General features: G+C 48.9%; 1 protein-coding gene across 5 annotated transcripts; it reads left to right on the plus strand.

Moving 5' to 3' along the window:
• The first annotated feature begins 227 nt into the window (after positions 1-227).
• On the plus strand, positions 228-22,256 carry rgl2 (ral guanine nucleotide dissociation stimulator-like 2). Of its 5 annotated transcripts, none has more exons than XM_076043249.1 (20): positions 228-459; positions 2,128-2,290; positions 8,170-8,217; positions 8,668-8,751; positions 8,858-9,024; positions 11,034-11,090; positions 11,616-11,833; positions 11,941-12,050; positions 12,621-12,836; positions 14,280-14,383; positions 14,921-15,005; positions 17,277-17,336; positions 18,657-18,743; positions 18,860-18,892; positions 19,391-19,512; positions 19,609-19,695; positions 20,295-20,370; positions 20,477-20,701; positions 20,919-21,033; positions 21,688-22,256. In XM_076043249.1, the coding sequence occupies exons 2-20, from the start codon at positions 2,138-2,140 to the stop codon at positions 21,867-21,869; spliced, it is 2,229 nt and encodes a 742-aa protein (XP_075899364.1). In that variant the 5' UTR covers positions 228-459; positions 2,128-2,137; the 3' UTR covers positions 21,870-22,256. The 5 variants fall into 5 exon arrangements, with proteins under 5 accessions (XP_075899364.1, XP_075899365.1, XP_075899367.1 ...); XM_076043250.1 differs by having other exon boundaries at positions 20,298-20,370; XM_076043248.1 differs by having other exon boundaries at positions 232-459; positions 20,277-20,370.
• Positions 22,257-22,547: the final 291 nt, after the last annotated feature.

Genomic DNA, 22,547 nt, shown 5'->3' on the forward strand with positions numbered 1-22,547 from the left:
CACACACAATGTACTGTGTGCCACCCGGAGAGCTGCTGTTGCCAACGCACACGCACGTACACAGGAACTGCGACGCAGGAGGAGAGAGAGAGAGAGAGAGAGAGAGAGAGAGAAGGAGGAGTCCCCCGGCTGGCGCGCGCTGATCAGAAGTCTGGACACACGGGCGGTGTGTGTATGCGAGTGTGTGCACGCTGATACGGTGCGGAGGGAGAGGCTGGAGGTGGGTGGGCGTGTGTGTGTGTGTGCGTGTGTGTGTGTGTATGTGTGTGTGTGTGTGTGTGTGTGTGTGTGTGGACGGTCGGACGGACGGAGCCGTCAGCTGTTCGCACGATGGGTGCGACTCGGTGATCAGCTGAGGATCCAGCAGCAGCCAGCGAGCGGCGGCGCGTCGCCCTGATGCAGCCCGGAGAGGAGCGCAGCTGCTCAGCCGCACCACCAGCCTGTGAGCGTCGGACAGCGGTGAGTCGGAGCGCTGCTTCCACGTCGAAACTCGGCCTGGCGGGGGGTGGCTAAAATTTCCACCAGGAAACCCAGCGTCATTGCTGAGCGTCGCTGAGCGCGCGCGCGCGCGCGCTGTGTTGTAACGGTGTGTGTGTGTGTGTGTGTGTGTGTGTGTGTGTGTGTGTGTGTGTGTGTGTGTGTGTGTGCGCGCGCGCGCGCACAAACTTTCTCTCCACCCCCCAACAGCCCGTCACACAGGGGTGAGCAGCAGATCAAACCGCAGAACTGCTGCCCTCCGGCTACGGCTGTTGTAGCGCAGAAAAAAGGGCCAGTGTGTGTGTGTGTGTGTGTGTGTGTGTGTGTGTGTGTGGGTGTGTGTGTGTGTTGGGGTGTGACTTTACGGTAACCTAGATACAGCTGTGTGTGCTCGCTCGTGCGTGCGCGTGAGTCCACCTCAGTCATATGTGGTCAGAGACGGTGAATAGGAGGCATTCACGGCCTGGTGCTTATCCGTTGGTCAGGCCATGAACTGCACTGTTTGTGCAGTTTGTGTTCTCCCCCCCACAAGCCACCCCCCCCTACCCTCCCTCAGGCCTGCCAGCAACAACTTTTCCTCCCCTCTGACCCAGACTGTGGCTTCGAGGAAGTCACAGTTAGGAGCTTACAATTGCACAGGAAGAGTGCTGAAATATTCCCTGAAGGGCCGCGCTCGAGCAGCGCTGTAGATTAAAGCAGAAAAAGGGACTGTTAGGCTGCCGAGCCTGTTTACAGTGCTCGCATTAAAGGAGCAAAACACAGCTTATCAAGCTTGCAATATGCAGTGCGGGAATTAACTGTATTTTATGGCGGCGACTCCATCGCTCGGAAAGTCACCCTATCAACCCCTAACGGCCCTCCCGCACCTCACTTCCTGAAACAGCGTGTACCAGATGCCTATCTTCATGGCAGGCCAAATACCAAAGAGAGGGAGAAGGAAATGGAAGGAGGGGCCGCCATGCAAATCCCGACCTGCTGCCAGCGCTGTGTTAAGCAAATCACATGTGGCCGCAGCCAGGGTCGGATGCGGCGCGTTGTCGCTTTGCGTCGTGTGTCATCAGCCTGTAGCCCAGCAAGGCGTTTGTGGTTGTGCTGAAGCGAGTTGAGCGGTGATTGGTCTCCCACAGCAAAAATAAAAACATGATAAAGCATGGAGAGCTGATAGAAAACGTTAAAAGTTAAAAAAATAAAAAATAATAAATAAATACTTGGAATGAGATTGGACAAACATTTTCATTTCATTTCATTTTCGTTCATCAAATTTAATGTGGACAATTTTTTTTTTTTTTTTTTTTTTTAGTGTGAGTTCTCTTGTGTTGGAAACCAACCAACCAACAAACATAAAAAAAAGACTTTAAATTGGAGCTTGGCAAAGTAAATGTGCCGTATTTCAGGCTTGTAAATGTCAACAAACCGGCTGCTGTGCAAATGGGTGCGTCACAAGAAGCAATTTCGGCCCCTCGGTTTGGGCCCCCATGGATGCTTGGCCCTTAGAATGGCCCATGCCCCGCCCCCTCGTCACTGCACTCCAGCGTGCGAGTTGAACTGTGAACTGTTTTTGAAAATATGTGAAGCAGAGTTTGAAGGATTTGTATAATTATGGCGGTGACTTACAACAGGTTTGTGTTTCCTTTTTTCTGTGTGTGGCAGCCGCCGCACCATGCTGCCCCGTAGCATGCGCACAGGTGGCTACGACCTGCCGGGGGCGGAGTCGAGCGCCGTGCCCCTGATTGGCTACCGGCCCCTGCAGCCTGACGGCGGCACGCCCAGCAGCCGCCCCGGGAGCCTCAGCGATGAATCGGAAACTTCACATGTGAGTGTTTCCCCCCCTCCTCCGCCTCGCTGGAAGCCGTCTGTCATTCCGCCGCTCCGGCGTAATGTTTCCCCCTCTGGCAGTGTTTCACACTGACTCGGTGTATTAGCCCACTGTTCCCACAACAAAGTCAGATGACGGTGTCGCTGACACAACCGAAGGGGGTTCAGGAGAAATTTAGCTAATGGAGATCACAACAGCCACCGCAGTCTCCTGTCAAGCTGTTTGACCGCTGCTTCTTTTCAGTTCAAGGAGAAACCCTGAGGGACGTAGAGCCACCGTAAATCAGAGAAAAAGTCTTCTTCTCCACAAACTTGGTACATGAAACAAGTTTCTTGCGCAACAGTGTCGTGTCATGCTGAAGCTGTTTATGTCAACTTCACCGGCGACACGTGATTTAATTGCATATCTTGTCTGTAATGCAACATCTAAACTCAGCATGATTGATCGGGTTGTTTTACACCGAGCCAAATGTCTCTGTAGCTCACCACTTCTGGTGAGTGTGCCAACCAATGGGCAAATAAAATTCTCAAAAAAAAAAAACAACCAAAAAAACCACATACTGCTTGTGTGGTATCAGTCAAAGGTTCAGAAGCCTCTGTCCATTTTCAGAAAAACATATTTTTGCTGTAGCCAGCTGCTTCACTCATTTTGGGTGAACTGTCCTTTTAAGAAAAGTAAGAGATAATGAGATGAATCTAGATGGCTCTGTGGTAACAGCAGATGCAAATCCTCCTTCGCCACTTCTTCTTCCCTCCGTCTTCATCTATATCACTTCACTTTCAGGTCACGCGTCTCAATTGACAGCACATAAACTGAAACATTGAGGATGAAGGAAGTGTTTTTGTTCACGGCAGGAGGGAATTTTCCCACGACCTTTCACCCCCGTTAATGTTTAGGGACGCCGTGTGGCAGTTTGTTGCCGAGGCCTATCAGGAGCTTCTCACTTGGTCCCAGCCACTCTGGGCGAGTCGGTCGGGGACCCCAGCAGCAGCTGTTTTCACGGCCGAGCGTTTCTCACGAGTCTCGCTGCGACCGTCACCAGCGGCTGTGAGGTGACCTGCATTTGGCTCTTCGCTGCGCTCGGTTTGGCTCGGCTGCAACAAAAAAAACAAAAAAGAGAAGTTGCACCAAGGCTCTTGCCGGGTTGGCACACTTCCTGCCAGCTCCGGTCACATGGCAGCAGTGAATAATGCATTTACGTACACGTACACCTGCTCTCTCTGTACACAGTATCCGGTATCACAGGTCGTCTCCGAGGACGGCCTGTCGAGTTGAAATCCAATAAGGCCACTCGCTCATTTTTTAATGAGGGTGAACCTGAGCGTGGATTACGATCAGCTTTGATATCGGCTGCTATTAAAAGGGACGACAGCATCGTTAAAGAAGTCGGGCGTTAACGCTTTGGTCAGTCTTCAGGTTTTAACCCGATTAAATGATTTTGGCACTGCTCGTCCATTTGGCCAAGAGCACATTGAGAGTGTTTGGAAAGGGGGAGGGCCATCTGGGATGAACCTTCCACGCTGTTAATTTGTCTACTTAATATCGTTTGAGTGGAACAATATTTTTTTACTGCTAATTTAGCCGCGCCACTCGCGCTCAAGTGTGCCGTTATCCACTAATCTAAATCCTAATTAAATTCCTGCCAAAGAGTCAAGGCTGAGGGAAAAAAAAATATATTATCTGCCAAGAGAAGCTGATAAAATGGCTGCTGTTAGCATCCACACTCATTTCTTCAGCAGCTGTAAGTCACGTCCTGTTTTCGCCCTACTTTCCCTTTCCTTTTCCCCCCACTTTTAAAAGATGCTGCGGTCGAATGTGGATTTCAAGCCGGTCTCTCCAGTTTCCACCGTCAAGCTTCACGCAGTCTTCACTATCGTGCCGCTGCTGCCTGATGTCTGATGATGATGATGTACGCAGGTCTGCAACCTTCGCTGTGTGACTGAGCTGCACTTGCTTCCTGGCTTTGTTTACAAGTTCAAGAGACTTGATTGGATGTGGATTCCGTGGAGAATTAAGGCCTGCTGGAAGATTTTTTTTTTTTTTCTTAGGCCGATGGTAGCTGCCCTGCAAAGTTGAAGGAGAAGAATAGTTTGTTTAGGCTACAAACTATTGCCCTTAAAGTTTTTACAGCGCCACACATTTATGTTGGCCAGAACCTGAGGTGCCAAAAGCAGCTGAGACTAATCGTATCTACACAAGCAGACTTTTTTTTTTTTTTTTTGCTGCAACGTTGAGGTGAAGGCAGCAGCTTGGAGTCCACGAGGACAGAGAAGATAACTGGCACCCAGGGACACAGAGATGAAAGCGTGAGAGGAGGAGCAGAGAGAAAGATAGGAAGGAAAGTGTCGGGGTTTAGAAAAAAACAAACAATGGTTACCCTTAAATAAAACCCCGGAAGATGTATTTATGACCACCTGTCTGAGGCAAAGGCCTGCGCTGGGGTTATAAATAAGGCCAGCAGCAGCATGTGAATGTGTTCAAAGCCAGAACCTCCAGCGGCGGAAGTCCAGCTATGGGGATTTGTTTAGAGCCAAGACGGCAGGGGTAGGAAAATGGCAGAGCTGACTTCCTGTTTGAAGTTGGTGGAGGAGAAGGTGAAAGAAAGCCTGGAGGTCGTGATGAACAGCCAGGGCAAGAAAAATAGCTTCACCACATGACGGCGGTGCGTCCTGCTTCCTGTGTTTGTCTGCACTTGTTATACACTTCCTGCGTTGTCGGTGGTGGTGGTGGTGGTGAGGGTTGGCGGTGGGGGGGGGTCAAGCATTTTGGTACGAAGAAGAGCTAAATCCTGATTGTTGGTGCAGCTGAAGTGGAAATTACAGGGTGTGTGTTTATTTTTCTTGCTGGAAAGGCTGTTTTTTGCTGATCCAGACTGAGCAGGGCTTCACTATATTATTTCAAGAAGAGAGAGAGAGAGAGAGAGAGAGAGAGAGAGAGAGAGAGAGGGAGAGAGAGAGAGAGAGATCTGAAAAACAAACCTGCCAGAGATTGTTTTGATTTGGTTGTTGTATTCAAAATAACCTGGCACGAAGGCAATGCATCTTAAACAAATGCTTGGGTGGTAATTGGACACTTTGACTGTGGACTAATCGAATTTCGTGTTGCCAGTTGTGACTTGCGGCCTCTTTTATGGTGCGTGTCTGTACACATTGCAAATTGTGATAATAGAGATTCAGCAAAAACCTTGAGTTGTGGCTTCGCAGCAGCCAGGGCTCATAGCTCCATGCTCACGATGCCAAGGCTAAAGCTAACTTTTGCTTTGTTCGCAAAATAATGACACACACAAAAAAAGTTTAGTCCTACTGATTTATTTTGTCTGAGTCGTCGGTTCCAGTGTCCCCTAGTGGCCGGAGAGCTAGCTACTTCACCCATTGTTCAGGCACCTTGTTTGCTCTTGAGTTCGATGCTAATGATCTAACTGCCGTCTGACACGCCTGCAGCGTCAGTTGGCAAAGGTAAACACGACGTACAGGTTGCTTCCTGGCTCGGTTAGTCGAATATTTATTATCGCCTGTCGTTACAAGACTGCAGGTCCGCTTGAGGCACGTGACACGTCCTCAAATAAAAAACAAAACAAAAATTAACAGCCACACATGGAGGATGGGCTTTGCACTTATCTCGCCCTGTTTTATCAGGAAACTTGGTCAAACTGGTTTGACTGCAAAAAGAGAAGGTCGTCTGCAAAGACAGCAGAGAGCAGGAGGGCAGGTAATGGAAGAGTGAGGGCTATTGTCCTGGAAATAGCTGGAGGGCTTTGTTTCTCATTGTGTGTTTGTGTGTGCGTTTGTTGTGTGCGCGCGCAGGACAGTTGCCACACACTCCCATTGATGAGGGCTTGCTGCCTTGTGTAGTTTTTCCTGAGACAAACTTCCTGACGGTGTAAATAATGACTCACTGGGAGTGAGTCCCGTCCCGGCCCCGTGTTTGTTTCAGCGTGTGTGTGTGTGTGTGTGTGTGTGTGTGTGTGTGTGTGTGTATCCCAGTGGGTGTGCCCAGGTGATGTAGGCTTGCGGGGGTGGGACTTATCTTCCGCTTGAGGTGTGGCTTTGTCAAGAGTGTCCAAGACGTGGTGGGACAAACCGGGAGGACGTGAACTCACAAGTCAAACCATTTTGGAGCTCAGCGTTCGTACAAAGTGTGACTCTTTAAAAAAAAAAAAAAAAAAAAGGGAATAAACAGGAAGTGAGAGACAGATGAGACAGAATGGAGGAAGCCAAAAGTCGACCGCTACTTTTATCCTGAAGACTTTCAGGAAGCTGAGGGGTCGCTGCCTGTCTGAACTTGCCAAGAGAAAGGTAACTTGTGTATCTCCTTGCTGTGTGTGTGTGTGTGTGTGTGTGTGTGTGTGTCTGTGTGAGATCGGTCTGATTTCATGAGAACAAGGGGACTGACTGACAGGGAGGCAGGTAGAATAACATGTTCACATGCAGGGTTTGTGTGTTTTGGCACGACAGGACCGTGTTTGAACACACTCGCAGAGTTGGGGTAACTTTAGCAGATCCTCGGAGGTCTAAACTGTCCTGGTTTTGGTGCATTTACGGATCGTTAGCAACGGCTCGTTCTGAAATGTGTGTCATGACCCACATGTGGCCACGGCAGCAGGGGCGGGCTGAGGAGAGAAACTCCTCGGCTTTGTTTGCAGGAGGCAAACTGACGTCAAAGTGGCTCAGTGAGACTCAGTGAGCCTCGGCGAGACTCAACGAGTCACGATGCGTTTGTTTCCAGTAGTTTTCCGTGAGGTGTTTCTCGTGCCTTCTGCGTGGAGAGTGACCGTCAACGTGACCCGGTGACCTCTTCCGTCGTTTTTAATTTGCACATTTGTTTCCATTTTGTTTTTTTGATTGTGGAAAAAGGGCACTTTTGCAATGAATCCCAGTGAGTGAAGTCTTGAGGAGTGCAGAGTGTCTGCTGATCACAACACTCCACCCCACCTGTGTGGGCCTCCCAATGCACAAGTAAGGTCAGCCCCGCCCACCACTGCTCTGCAACCGTGGTCCGCAACTGTGCTGACAGCCTGGTGGGTGGCAGCTCCTTCTAAATAATTGATGTCTTGCCAAAGGTTTGTTTACATCAGGAAATGCAGACTTTCCTGTGTGTTTGTTTATTTGTTTGTTTGTTTTTTCAACTCACGACTCTTCAGGTGTAAATATCCAAATGAGATCCTTCTCTAAAGTTTTATTACAAGCTGTTCAGAAAAGGTCCAGTTTGCACAGAATATGTAAAATGATGTGGGCAAAAATATCCTCAGATTATTTCCTCTTAAACCTGCATATGCTGCGTGCGTTTTCCATGATATTGCAATAATATTTTGCTTCTTGACATGATGCCTGATTACCCCTGCACACCCCTTAGCAAATTGCTGTGTAATCACAGTGTTGTGTTGTTGTTTTTTTTCCCCCCCGGGGCTTTAATTTATATTGTGTCATATTTAATTGTCTCACGTTAAGAACGTGTCATAAAGTTGTTTACACCGAAAGATGTGTTTTCATTTCTGTGGCGCTAAGACAGAAAACCATCAGTTTCAGACTCGTTCCCACCCATTTCCATTATCCCAGTAATTACATCTAAACAAAAAGGCAAGACAGGCAGCCAGCGATGTCACGTCTGCGTCTATCGTCATACGTCGGGTAATAAGTGCCTGTGTTGGGATGTGTTTAGCAAACAAGCTACGGACGGTTGTGGGAATTAAAATAAACGCTTTAATAAACACGTATAATGAACTGACGTTGCCATTCAAACATCAGACTTTCTCTTATGATTGCTGATTTGTTGCATAAACACGGCTGAAATGAGTGTTTGTGTGCGGGGGGGGTTGTCACCGCTCAGTCAGTGGAGACCGGAGAGCCTGATCTGTCCTTTGGTTTCTCTCCCATCAGGCAGAGCCTCCACTCATGAAGACCACCTGGTACTGCCCCCTGGATCTGGTAAGGGCGAAGCTCTGCACATGTCCGTACAGTGTGTTCAGTTAGCCCTCTGTTTACAGCTCTTTCCTCATGTGGGGAAGGAGGGAGTGAAATAAACAAGGCCGTCTCCAGGGGGCGGAGCCAACACCTACCTGTTGATATTTGTCACTGACCTGCAAGAGCAATGAGTGAGGAATCTGTGACCTCTGTGACATCACAAAGGGCTGATTTTCAGAAGTGTGTGTGTGTGTGTGTGTGCGTGTGTGTGTGTGTGTGTGCGTGTGTTTACGCACAATTGATAGGAGACAGGACAAACGTTTCTCTTTCAACACGTTAGAGACAGAAACTGGAAGAATTATTTTTTACACATTTTTACACAAGCAGGACTACGAGGTTTTGTCAGTTCATCTGAACTTTCTGCTTCTCCGTCCAATTTTTTTCCCCCCACCTTCTTGGCTGCCTGCTCTTCAGTCGACGGTGGTGGAGGAGGAGGAGGACGGTGTGATCTACACAGTGGTGGTCCGGCAGCAGCACGGCGCCCCCAACAGTCCCACGGTAAGTCACAGCAAACTTGCAACCCACTCGGTCGCTGTCTCACCCGGAGGTAACGGCCCCTCCCACTTCCTGTCTCTCTCGCTCCCCCCCCCCCCCCACCCTGTAGTCGACGGTGCCCCGTTCCCAGTGCGTGAAGGCGGGGACGGAGGAGAAGCTGGTGCTCCACCTGCTCCACTCTTTCTCCATGGGCGACTCCTCCTTTGTCACCATCTTCCTGTCCACCTACCGCTCCTTCACCTCCACCAAGAGAGTGCTGGACATCCTCACTGACAGGTGGGAGGGGCTTACGTCGTGTCAGTCCACAGAAGTATAACTTGTGTGTTGGTGTGTGTGTGTGTGTGTGTGTTTTTTTTTTTATCGCCTTTGCAAAAACACAATTTCAGTTTAGGTGAAAAAGAATTTTAACAGGTTGCGTCATACAGTCAAACAAAATAGTTCAGGGTCTGGAAAGTCTGAAAGTCCATCTTAACGAGCTCCGGTGAAAAGCATTTTTAGCAGACATTGTGCAGTATGTAGTAGCCAATCAGCTCGCCTTTAAGCTACAATCGAGGCAGGAAGCGACAGCTGTAAGTCGCCTCAAGACGGATGCTAAAATAAAAACAGGAAGTCAGCATGAGACGTGCGGCTGCTCAAGATATCAGCGATGGATGCTGCAGCAGCAGCAGCAGTGGCAAGAATAGAGTCAAAGTTGACTCTAAGGGTCACACTAAGAGGAAGCCTGTTGCTAACCAGTAGAAATGAACCTGATTGGTCCAAATAGAACAGATCACCATTCAATTAGTCTAAAGCATTTGAGCGAGTCACATCCGCCGCTCGGCAAGAGCAACAGGTGACGGCGGTTCTCACTGAAAGCAAAGTGTTGGCAGCAGCTTCGGCCCCTCTGAGCGAGTCTGAGCCTCGGCATCGCAGCACGTTTTCACCGCCGCTCATAAATTATTAACGCACTGCGAGCTTCTGCTGTAAAAGCCAATTTGGCCCGCAAACCAGCGACTCATTAGAGGGGATCTAAATACTTCTGGGTGGTGCAAAAAAAAAAGAAAAGAAGAAGAAGGAGCAGTGGGGAGAAATGAAACGGCCGTCAGCAAGGAGACCTTTGGATTTCTGGGCCTGTTTGCACGTCGAGTCTCCTGCTTGTCAGTGTCGATCAAGGACACGTCCATCCGGCCCGCCTGTCCGGCTACAGCCAGTGCGCTCACCGCCGCCGTCCGCTTTCTCAAACACGTCCATCTGCACGAGGCTCCGCTCATCGAAAAGAAAAAAAAACTTTGAGGGAAATTGTCAGAAAGTGCTGAGAGGCCTCGTCTGCAGGAGGAGGAAAAGCTCTGCAACGCTGCACTTAAACGTTCCACCCATCTATTACGCATGTGACATTACTGGGGGACTGTCTGATGTCATAACAGAACCTAAACAAAACTTGAAAAAAAAGAAGAAAAAATAAAAAATCCCCTAAAAAATTGCCCAAGACTTATTTCCAGTTCTGGAAATTGGATCTAAGTCATCAACTTTTGCATTGGTGCGTCCCGTTGATGCTGTTAGTGAGTCTGTTTCCCCCGGCAGAAAGAAATGACCACAGATTGCTGCTACGTTTAACCAATGACTCCAGGTTCAACCAACTGCAGCGGCTGTCTGGGTTTGAGCCGTGTGAGGCGGTGAGATCCCAGAGTGAGTCTGTCCTGTGGGAGCTTTCAACCGGTGGGAGCCGCGGCCCAACTGGCTGAGCTGCTCTCTAACAACGTCTCCTGCTCTGACAAAAAAAAAAAAAAACGCAACTGGGATGGATCTTCTAAACCGGATCAGCTGTCAGTCAACCCATTTTTGGACATTTGCGTGTTCCATGAAATACAGGAGTCACTTTTTTAAAGTAATTCCTTCAACAATTTGACAATTCCCACAACTCTGTGACATCACAAAGGGCACTGATGGCTCTCCCAGGTTTACGTTAACAACCTCTGCTGGGTGTTGGCTCCGCCCTCTGACACCATCTTGTTTTTGTGCACTGACAAACATGGAGAAGGTCCATCAAAGCGTCAGTTTGGGCAGTGGCTGTGAACGGTGTTTTGAGTGTTTTTGGATCAACACTCGTGCCTGGCTGCTCTACTGGGGTCCTGGCTGAAAAGTACACATCTAGTAATGGTCCTTTAAAATGACAAACACACTTGTGAGATTTCACGAAACCGTCGCTTTGAAAGCACTTTGGTCTCGATGTTTGTGTTTGGTTACTTTCACCAACACAGGAAGTTTTAAAGTTGTGATGAATTCTCTGCTGCGTCCTCTGTGGACAGACTGGAGAATCCTCCTGGGGAGAACGAGAAGAGCCACATCAGACAATCCTTCAACAAGTGAGTTTCAGTGGACTTCACAGTCTGGCATGTGTTTGTCTTGTTGGTATATTGGCGAACATACAAACCACCCTGTTTTAAATAAAAAATCTTTTATACTTGATTTTTTTACCCCTTGAGGATGTGACGACCACCGCAGACAACTTTTCTGATGTCTTGCTAACGAAAACAGAACAAACAAAGCACAACAAACCTTCCAGCCAATCAATTCCAATCTGCGGCAGCTTGTTTATTTACTCCGAGCAGCTTGCAGCGGCTCCGCAGCTTGGACGTCTGAACGTCGGATGATTTCGACGTCCTGCTGTCAGCAAAAATATATATTTTTTTTTCTAAAATGATATCCGAGCTGAAGACGCTCCATTATTAATGAGCTCGAAGCGAAGAATCTCCGAGAGTGTGTCGAGTTACCAGCGGTAACCCCCCCCCCCCGAGCCGACGTTCTGACGTTGGAGTTGGACGAGAGGGAGAACCCGCGGGAGCAGCAGGGGGTCCGGTGTTGATGTTTTCCCGCTCCGACCACCGCAGGGTCGTGTGCACCGTGTTCAGCACGTGGCTGTCCGAGTATCCCGAGGACTTCAAGAGCCTGGGTGAGCCGTCCCGCCTGCTGCGCCTGGCCCCCCTCCTCCGCCTGGCCCCCCCCCTCCGCCATGACTCCTCGTCCACCACCACCGACCTCCGCGCTCGCCTGCTGCGGATCGCCGAGGAGCTCAGCGAGAGGGCCCTGCTGCCCGCCGCCCACAGAGGTCGGAAACAACGACACCGAGAGACCAAGTCCTGTTGTTGTTTTGTTTTTGTTTTGTTTTTTTCAATGATGACATTTTAAACTCTTCTCTCCTTTTTTGCGCGGCAGATCGGAGCGCTTTCAGCAGCCCACCGCCCGACGCCTCCAGGTTCGAGCCCACCAGCATCCTGGGGTTCCCCCAGGCGCTGGTTGCTGAGCAGCTCACCAGGATCGAGACGGTGAGTCAGATAATCCGCCGCCGATACCAAGAGATTGTAACAGATTATGTTGCTTGATTGAAGAAGGTTTGAATTCATCTCACGACCTCCCGTCTTGGAGGTAGAAAGTGTTTTGGAACAGGGAGGAAAAGCTGCCCGTCAGTCCCCTTCCAGCAGACCAGTCAGGCTCCTTCGCCACAGTGTCGCAAACGTTTCAGTGACATTTTTTTTTTTCCAAGTCATTTATTTTAACATTTTAAAGGACATCAGGTTCCCGCTAAAACGGCAGTTGTTGCAGCGACCCAGGTTCTTCCTCCATCCTGGTCTCATTTCACAATTTCTCCGCTCAGCTTTTGGAGTAGTTGCTTATTTCCCCCGTGACTCCGCCCTACTCCACCTCACTGAACCAAACGGATCGGTGGACTGGTGGAATGAGACGGGCGGACGAGCTAAAGAGATCACGGCACCCAAAATCAGAGTCAGAGTCCAGCTGCTCACAACTTTCAGGACTTTTAACAAGTGCAATGAAATCAATGGATGAATAAATCAACAACTGACCCCCCCGCCCCACGCCCCCCCTACCCCTGTCAGGAGCTGTTTGTGCGCCTGGTGCCGTACCACTGCCTGGGCTCGCTGTGGTCCCAGCGGGACAAGAAGGGCCGAGAGGACGTGTGCTGGTCGGTCCGGGCCACCGTGCGGCAGTTCAACCGCTTGGCCAACACGGTGCTGGCGTCCTGCCTGTGGTCCACCGGGCTGCGCAGCCAGCAGAGGGCGCGGCTGCTGGAGAAGTGGATCAGCGTGGCCGAGGTGAGGTTGGGGGGAGGCGGAGCTCACGACGTGCAAACGCAGATTTTTGTGACGGCGGCTGATTTTTCACTTAAGGTCTTTAAGTGTTTGGGACCCGTTTCTTGTGCCTTTTTTTTTTTTTTTTCCGACGGTAAACCCACGTTAATCCACCCGAACGGTAATCCTATTGCGGGTGCGCACGCACCGTCACCACCCCGCCCCCCCGCCCACCCCCACCCCCTCCTTTAACCTCCTCCAACAAGCAGCCCGTCTGCCGCGAGCAGTCTAACGTGCACTTCATTTACACTTTAATCAATAGCCGAGCGCCGCTGACTGACAGGGCAGCGACGGAGAACCAAATAATAATCTCCCACTTTCACTACATTCATTGCAGTCGACATGATTGTTAGTCAGAGCTTCTTCTTCTGTCTTTTTTAAAAAAAAAATTTTGAGTTAGACGCACGACCTTAGCGGCCCTCCAGGAAATGGAATTATAAATGTGTTTGAACCGCGCGCAAGGTTAACGTGCAGAACCTGCAGGCAAACTGTAAAGAAGCAGAGAAAGGACCTGTCTGTCTGTCTGTCTGTCTGTCTGTCTGTCTGTCTGTCCGGCCGGCCGGCCGTCTGTCTTTCTGTCTCACCAGCATGCAGCTTTCGCCTTTGTTATAAAATTTCCAAGCCACTTGATCTTCATTAATGCTCGTAAGAAGCACACACACACTCTCTCTCTCTCTCTCTCTCTCTCACCCACACACACACACACACACACACACAGACCCAGAGATTGTCAAGGTTGGTGAACTTTTCACAGGACAAGGTCGGCAACATAACCAACACCGCTGATGCACGTAGATACCAAGCAACATCCTCCATAAAACTGATAAAATATTGATTTTATCTTCAAAGCTGAAAGTGATTCAATAGAATAAAACCACACAAATTTGAGAAAAACACAAAGACAAATAGTTTTAATTGGCCGCAAAACATAATATCGGAAGCCTGAGCTGCTGCTGGCTGCTGCTAACCCTTCATATCTCACACACACACACACACACACACACACACACACACACACACACACACCCAACCAGCAGCAAGGATTTTTTTTCTCTGAGAAAAATGAGGCCTTGGTTGGGGGGGGGGGGTAACTGGTCCAGCAGCCCTGGGGCAGCTCCGGGGGGGTGTTTTTTTTTTTTCTTGTGATAGGGCCCAGAGATGCTAGCTTAGCTGCGCCGCTGCTCAGTTGGTGCTTGGTTGGCTGCCAGTTTGAAGTCATCACCGGGGTTTCCCGGTGAGATCAGGCCTCCTCAGCAGGATGCATTATTCACAAGCGGCGAGGCCGACTCGGTTACTTAATACGAGGGCGCTGCCTGGGCCGCAGCAGCTCTTCTCACTTACACCCTCTGTGTGTGTGTGTGTGTGTGTGTGTGTGTGTGTGTGTGTGTGTGTGTGTGTGTCCCACAGGAGTGCAGAGCCAGGAAGAACTTCTCCTCCCTCTACGCCATCGTGTCGGCTCTGCAGAGCAACCCCATCCACCGGCTGAGGAGGACGTGGCAGGACACCGACAGGTTGGAACTCTTTTTCTTTCATTTAAAAAACTGATGAGTTTCACCCGCGCGCCTGTTGACGGCGGGACAGCCCGAGGCGCGCTTTTGCTGACCCCTTCTGGCGAGTGACGTCATCGTCATCCTTTGGAACAGAGCTTTGGAACAGAATTACGTGCATCTGACTTAAGAACGAGAAATATCTGACACGTGAACTGTGAGGAGTGGAAAGACTTTGCTCTCTTTTTCATTTTGTTCAAGGCAAAAAAAAAAAAAATGATCTATGCTGGCAGCAGATTGTCATTTAAAATGACAAGCTCTCCATGACGACCTCGTCAATAAACTCGAAAGACAAAGAAGCAGAAGTGGCAAAGGGGGGGGGGGGGGGGGGGAAAGCCGAGAGGAGAAGAAGAAAGTGTCGTCTCAGCGGCCGACGCAGCGTGAATCACTCCTTCCGCCGGGCCTCCTCACGCACGCACGGCCTGCGTGTAATAACCGCAGCAGTAAAGTGTTTGCTTCTGCAATTTGAATGCGAGAATGAAACGGGGCCTCTCTTGACAGGGAGGCGGTGAGGAGATACGAGGAGCTGTCAGAGATCTTCTCGGAGAAGGACAACTACGCGCAGAGCAGAGAGCTTCTGAAGGAGGTGAGTGCCCCCCCCCCCCCCCCCCCACCCCGAGGAAGCTGATTGGTTTCGGAACAGCGAGACCCCCTTTCTGATTGGAGCGCAGCGTGACGGAGGATGGGCCAGATTTTCTGAAATTCTGTCCTGATTTCCAGTCGACGGTTTGACGCTTGATGCGTGACGTCTCGTCCGGCTCTTGTCTTTGATTGACGGCTGGTTTAGCTCGTTAGCGGCTCGTTAGCGGCTCAAATTTGAAATGTTGCAGATTTGTGCATCTCACTGGGGGCCTGTTCTGTTTTGTTTTATTTATTTGTTTAAACTCAGGTGTGTGATGTTGCAGAGGTTGGACTCGCTCGTGTTTTCATCCTCGCACTCCAAAAACATCTTCAAAGAGCTTCTTTTTTCTTCTTCTCGCCTCTTAAAAACTTTCCCCACATCCCGACAAACACCTTGAGTTTTAACACCCCCGCGTTTGATCCACGTCAGCGCCGTGATGCTCTGACTGCAGCAGCTTTTGTTGTGACAGAGAGACAGACAGGCTGGAGTTGACGTGTGGTGCTTTTTTTTTTTTTATTTATTTTTTTTTTCATGTAATGCCGTGGGATTAAAATGTGATGCCGTGAAGGAACCCCGACGATCGGAACGTTCCCGCTGTGAAAGCGACAGTGTTGATTATTTCAAAATAAAAACCAAATTCAATACATTTTTACAGTCCTGATTTATTACCCATGAATAAATGTGGAACAGGGAATAAATGGTCACATGACAAGATTGGCCCATACGTGAAAATAAAAACCCTGACGTCATACACAGACAAATAAAAGATGTGCAGATGAGTCCACAGCAGTTCAGTAAACACTTTGTCAGCCAGCAGACACATTGAATGGAACCCCCCCCCCCCCTCTCCTGCAGACCTGGCACGTTTGCTCCAAACCAAATAGCCGTATAATTTTGGACAGGGGAGCAGAGCATCTGGTGTCGGACGCCAAGCAGCGACTGGACCGCGCTGAATAAAAAAAAACAAAAAAAACTAAATTAAAAAAAAAAAAAACCCCGTCCTCGTCTGCCGCAATGTTCAGCGGGTTGAGATTCCCGTCAAAGGAACCAGTCTGATCTGGATGAGCGCTGCCCCGATTCTGTCAGCGCTTTAACTTCATTGTGCGAAAGCCCCCTTTAATTCCGTCTCCTCATTTAGACGGTCGTCATAGAGATGAGCGGCTCGTTTCTGCTGTCACGGTGCTGCGGTGTCAGTAGCATCAATGCCTAGAACGTGACCCCCACCCCCCACCCCCCCACTCCACCGCCTCCCACACACACACACACACACATACATACACACACAAAACCTCCCTTCTGTTTGGCTCTTTGGCTTCTTATTTCAGTTTCATCATTTCTTCATCTCACGGCTCGGCTCAAAGCTCCTCTGACTGGCAGTCGCAGCGTTGAGACGGATTCAGTCAGACTGGGTGCAGGTTCAGGGAGGGAGGAAAAGCTGCCAGCAGAGGAAAAATCGTCAGTGTGTAGCATGTTTTTTTTTTTTAAATATATATATATATACATTTATCTTTTTTCTTGTCTTCCTTTCGCTTGATATTTCATGACAAACTCCCCACAGCGGTCCTCTGTGCATACTGCCACCTACTGCAGCGGAGTGTGTAACCTCAGGGCTCAGTGTATTTGATTACATTAATCTGTCTCACCATGTTTCCCTCCCTTCGTTAAAAAACAAAACAAAAAACAAACAAACTCTAATTACCCACCGGATCACCTGTCAACCTTTCCGAAGGCTTCAAGTGCACCTTTTGTGTTCTTTGTTCCTTTTTCAGGATTCTTTTTAACCCGTTTCCACTGCTTGATTTTCCCAAGTCAACCTAACTGTGAACTGTGAACTGTTCCCCTGCCGCCGAGCGCCCGTCAACACGTCTGTGTTTGACACAGTCGTCTTAAAAACAGGCAGTGCACGAGATATGCAGGGTTAGCAGCAGCTTGTGGCCAATTAAAACTATTTGTCTTTGGGTTTTACTCATATTTGTGTTGTTTTGTTTTGCACAAAGTTTTATTATCTTGAAAAACTTTTAGCTTTAGAAAAAAAAAATTTTTTTTTATCATGTTTATGGATAATGTTGCTTAGTATCTACGTGCATCAGCGGGGTTGGTTATGTTAACCACCTCAACAAGTAGAGCCGCCAACCACTGAGAAGGTCGCAGGCCCGCCCGGTCGTTCCAGAACCACTTCCTGGGTTCTGGCAATGAGCTCAAACCTGACGGTTGTCCCGGATCTTTGTCTTGCAGGAGGGGACGTCCAAGTTCGCCAACCTTGACAACAGGCTCAACAACAAACACATTCCCAGGGTGAGTTGGCCAGGAACACACGGCGGGTTTATTTGTCCAACAAGCAGGAGCAAAACTCCCGACTAAAAGCTTCTCACCAAGGATGTCTGAGGTCTCCCTCAGCTGGGGGTCACCAGTACGGTCTGTGTGTGTGTGTGTGTGTGTGGGGGGGAGAACTTCAAATGACCCTGACTTTTTCTCACGGAGGTAAAGAGCCACAGGTCTCAGAGCGGATAAAAAGAACAATTACCGCTAACTTTGTATCTGCTTCATAGAAACTCAGCGCAGCCTGAGGGGTTTTTCACCCCCAAAGGCCTTTCTAATTGGAGACCTTGAAAAATTTAGCGACGATGATGCAAGAGCCTGTAAAAGTGTCATTACTATTGCTACTAAAAGTTGGAGGATGGAGAAGAAAGAAAAAAAAAAGTGGATTTCGTCTTCCTGAATTTCAACTCGCGCACGTTCCCGACCTCCAGCAGTCGGCATGTTCCAGCGGTCTCTGACTTCAATAGATTTTTATTTTGCAGCCAGTTTCCGGTAACGATAAAAAAAGCAAAGGAGTCGCGCGGGTGTGAGAAGAAAGAGCAAGTTTTCAGGAAGTTGGAAGCAGCTGAAGAAGTTAGCATTGGCATCGCCGCGGTGTTGACACGACTTGACGGCATTTTCGCATTAAAAGATCAACAAACAAAAAAAAAAAAGGCGCTGAGGCCTTTTTTTTGTTTCTTCTCAGCGGAAAAAAAGTGTCTTTGCTTCGCTCTTGACTGGCTTGAGCGAGAGTTCTGTCATGCAGCAGCGAGCCAAAAGGCTACCGGTGTTGGTGTTTGCCTGTCAGTGGGTTCATTCAGTCGTTTTCCAAACGCTCTCCCTGGGCTCTTTTGCCAAGTGGGTGAGTGGAACTAATCCCAAAGGATGCGAGATGCGCCGCGATGTGAAGAAGAGAACGGCTTGAGCCTGATCGGCCTCGTTTGGCTTTGATGCGGACTCCAAAAAAACAAAACACTTGTGAAACTCTACAACACTTGTGAAACATTCCAGTCAAAAGAGACGGCGGTGTCGCACACGGCTGCTTCCGCTGTTTGATGGCGGGTTTGTGGGAACACCCGGCGCACGCTCGGAAAATGGAACACTGGGCGCCGCAGTGTGTGTGTGTGTGTGTGTGTGTGTGTGTGATGTGCTGAATCATAAGTGCTCGTTTGAAAACTAGCTGCAGGCGGCCGCTCTGAAATCCGCCTCTCTGTGGGGTTTTTTCCACCTTGTGAACAATGGAAGAAGAAGAAAAGAATCTCTGGTGACTTTGACCCCTGTTTGTCATTTCTGTGTGTTTGCCTTCTTGTCGTACAGTCCAGCGCCCAGGGCACGGTGCCCTACCTGGGGATCTTCCTCACCGACCTCACCATGCTAGATACAGCAGTCAAAGACCGGCTGGATGTAAGTCGGTGCTGCTCCTCGCTGCTCGCCTACTCTGCATGTTGCCCGCTGCTTTCTTTTTTTTCTTGCAAGGATCAAAGTGACTTTAGACTTCCTGTTGCTCCTTTCCTTTGCAGAATGGCTACATCAACTTTGACAAGAGGAGAAGGGTGAGTGTTGCATCAGAAGTTTGACGGCTGCTTACCGAATGCATGTCTGTTTTTTTTTTTTGTGTGTGTGTTTTTTTTAAGCTTCATAGAGCTCAGGTGATGTTAAAGCAGGAGTTGATCAATCTGGAAAAACACAGCAAACTCAGAGGAAATATTTGTTTTCTTTTTAAAGAGAGGCTTTTATCTTGTAAATATAAGAAACTAGCGTCTCTCCAGAAACCGACTGCTGGTGTCTTTCTCCAAGATTTCAAAATAAAAGCACAGGAAAGTAGTGCAGTGTAGTGTATACTGTAAAAAATTGTTTCCCAAGAACAGTTCATTGCCAGGCTAAAGTCTGTTTTTCTGCGTCATTCAATAAATGGCCAGTAACCAAGTGACCCAGAGGGCGAAAGAAAGAAAAGTATCGTGACGAGACGTCATTGGTGTCTTCAGTCAATATGTTTCTTTTAATTACTATTATAATCCATCTTGGGCCCCGATTTGCCTCTTTGTCAACAGGAGTTTGAGGTTTTAGCTCAGATCCGACTCCTGCAGTCTTCCTGCAAAAACTGCGTGTTCACCACCGACGAGGCCTTCGTGTACTGGTACCACAGCGTGCCCACACTGAGCGAGGAGGAGAGGTGAGCGCGGCGCCGTCGCAAAAAAGTCCGATGCCAGGTTCTGTTTTTCCTTGCGAGTTAACCGTGTTTGTGTTTGTGTTTGTGCTACTCTGACAGTTACAGGCTGTCTAATGAAATCGAAGCGCCGGGTGAGCCGAGCCCTCGCTGCCTGGCCCCCACTGTCATCATCACGCAGTGCCCAGAGTGAGTTCCACACAGGCAGATTGATGGAACTGCCAGGACGCATCATGGACAAGGGATTCAAACATAAAGACTTAATTCCAATTTCATTTTCATCAAGTCATTCATCTGCTACAAAGTCAGACTGTCTTGCCCTTATTTCACATCATCTCATTGGAAATGAAATATCTTGGGAAAACAGGAAATAGAATTGAAATTCAATTGAAATTGAATTGACTTAAAATTAAAAGCATTTATTGTCATTGTACTTTTCAGAACAATGAAATTCAATGGAGTGCAACTCCACTGGGTACAAAAAACAAAATGAAAAAAGTACAAAGTAAAATACAATCATTTAAATGGCATGTGGGTCTGCAGGTTCTGGATTTGATGGACCTGTAGCGCCTGTCAGAGAGTAACGGTTCCAACAGATGGTGACCGGGTTGTGCCGTAAAGGATGCTATTACAGTAGCACATACGGGATGTGACGAAGGCGTGGTTAATTCATTGTAAAGTATCTTGACAGAATGTGTATATGAATATCTTCAGTGTTTATTCAAATCAAGGTGTTAACAGTGACAATGTGTTGCCGCTGTTGCCTCCAGCCTGAGTTCGTCCCGCAGCAGCCTGGCCGGCGACAGTGACAGCCTCTTCGACTTCCCATCGCCCGTCAATCACCTGCTGTCAAAACTCACCAAGGTAATAATTATCTCTACGGAGGTGTGTTTTAATGTGAAACAACACAACCGCCATACTCTGTTTATTTCATTCATTTATTGATTCATTTTTCAAATCCCCGCCGCAGCACATGAGGTCACCGTCCGTGTCCTGCCTGGACGTGGACACGTCCCCCCCGACCAACGACTCCACGCCGGCCACCTTGACTCCGTCCACGCCCACCAAGTCGCACCGCCGCTCGGCCTCCTGCGGCAACAACCCAGCCGGCACCGTGCAGGGCTCCGGCCCCGACATGCGCATCATCCGGATTGGGATGGACCTGCAGGACGGAAACCTGTACCGCAGCATCCTGGTACCCAACCCACAGCCGCAGCCTCTCCTCCGAGCTGTTCTGATCCCCTAATGATGATGGTCATCCACAGGATGGCGGCGTCCTGCAGACGCAGTGTGGAGCCCAGACATCGTTAGCGGGGATCAGACTGCGCTGCCGTCATCTCTGTTCTTCTTCTTCTTCTTTTTTTTTTTTTAATTTCTAATCTTCTCTCCCTTTGCTTTGCGGCCGCCCTCAGGTCACGAGCAATGACAAGACCCCCGCAGTCATCAGCTCGGCTCTGGAGAAGCACAATCAGGACTCCAAGCAGGCGTCCAGACATGAGCTGATCCAACTTCTGCCCGACGGAAAAGGTAATAACAAGTGGAACGCTGAGGGGGCGGCGCTGATCCGCAAGGCGGTGGCAGCTTGTTTTGAGGAGATTGTAAACTGGATTTGTTGTATGTTGTCATAAAATGTATCTGAAGGGTAAATAGTTTCTTTTTTTTCTTTTTTCCCTCTCATATATATTTCTAATTTCAGCAACTTTAACTGCTTTTTGACAAAGGGAAATTAATGTGAATAATGCATTTGGGAAAAATGTGAAAAGGGGAAGTTTTTCCAAGGCCAAGGTTCTATTTTTATTTATAACATAAATCTAAAAAAAACATGAACGGTTTCCATTATTCATTTTATCCGGAGGGCAAAAAATTGTATTACAGCTGCTAAACACTAAACACGATGTCACCTGGTCTAATGCCCTTTTCTATTTACGAGGAATAAATGACAAAACACCACCAAAGGAGCTAATATATATCTGTTATTGACGTTATCTGTTAGAAATATGTCATATCGTTAGCCGAATAGCATAATTGCCCAAGTCATGTTTGAACGTTTTCGGAAAACAAGAAAAAAAAACATTTTTTTATATTCACAATATCATACTAGCAGTGCCTTCGTTTCATGAATGAATCTCTTCTTTTTCCTGTTTGTTTGTTTGTTTGTTTGTTTGTTCTTCTAAACCCCAGAACTGGTCATCCCCGCCACGGGGAACGTCTTCTACGCCATGAAGTCATCGAGCGTCGACTTCCTGTTAAGGCGGAAAGACGGCCACGCCCCCCTGAGCTCGGAGCCAATCGGCAACGAGACCAGCGCCACCTTCCCTCGAATCAAGGCCAAGGGGAGGAGACTGGTACGGACTCTTTTCTGACAGCCACGGCAGCGACGGATTTTATCGAACCCCGCCAGACTCCGCCCCCCCGCCCCCCCACGACCCCACCTCCACCCTTAACCCTCCACCCGCCGGCCGCCCCGCTGCGTTCAAGCAGTAAACAATTTGCTGCTGAAGACGTTCTCTGAACACCAAGTCATATGCATTTGTAACTTCCGGCCCCGAGAGGAAGAGCAGCTAAAGCCTTTCGGTGACTGTTTCCGTGGTGCTCCGGCCTTCAGCTTCCAGTCAGGTAGCACTCGGTGCATTTCTCTTCATTCCAACTCAAGTGAGGAATCCCATTCCTCGGCGTTGCCAACGGCAACCAGAGGAAATTACTCATGTGTGCCTGATGTCGTATAATACATTTGTCAATGTAAAAGCAAACAAACAAACAAAAAAAAGCTTTAAATATAATTGCCCGAGGTGTGAGCATGCAAAGAGACAAACGTCCTGCTGCAGCTTCCAGTTTTGGCGAAGCGGAGCTCCAGATGATGCACGGCGGGGGCGAGACGGTAGCAAAACACTGGAGACGTGTCTCACAGGTATATATGTGTATATGTATGTTTATGTGTTTCATGTGCCTGGATGATGTACACATTGTGATCCCCACTGGCGAGGTGCCCGAGGTCCACGTGTCTGCCGTCTGTTTGCTGGGAAACAAAATTCAAGCAGTTA

The sequence above is a fragment of the Nelusetta ayraudi genome, unplaced genomic scaffold, assembly GCF_046127955.1.
Source record: "Nelusetta ayraudi isolate G7.1 ecotype Tasmania unplaced genomic scaffold, CSIRO-AGI_Nayr_v1 ptg000074l, whole genome shotgun sequence".
Taxonomy (NCBI): domain Eukaryota; kingdom Metazoa; phylum Chordata; class Actinopteri; order Tetraodontiformes; family Monacanthidae; genus Nelusetta; species Nelusetta ayraudi.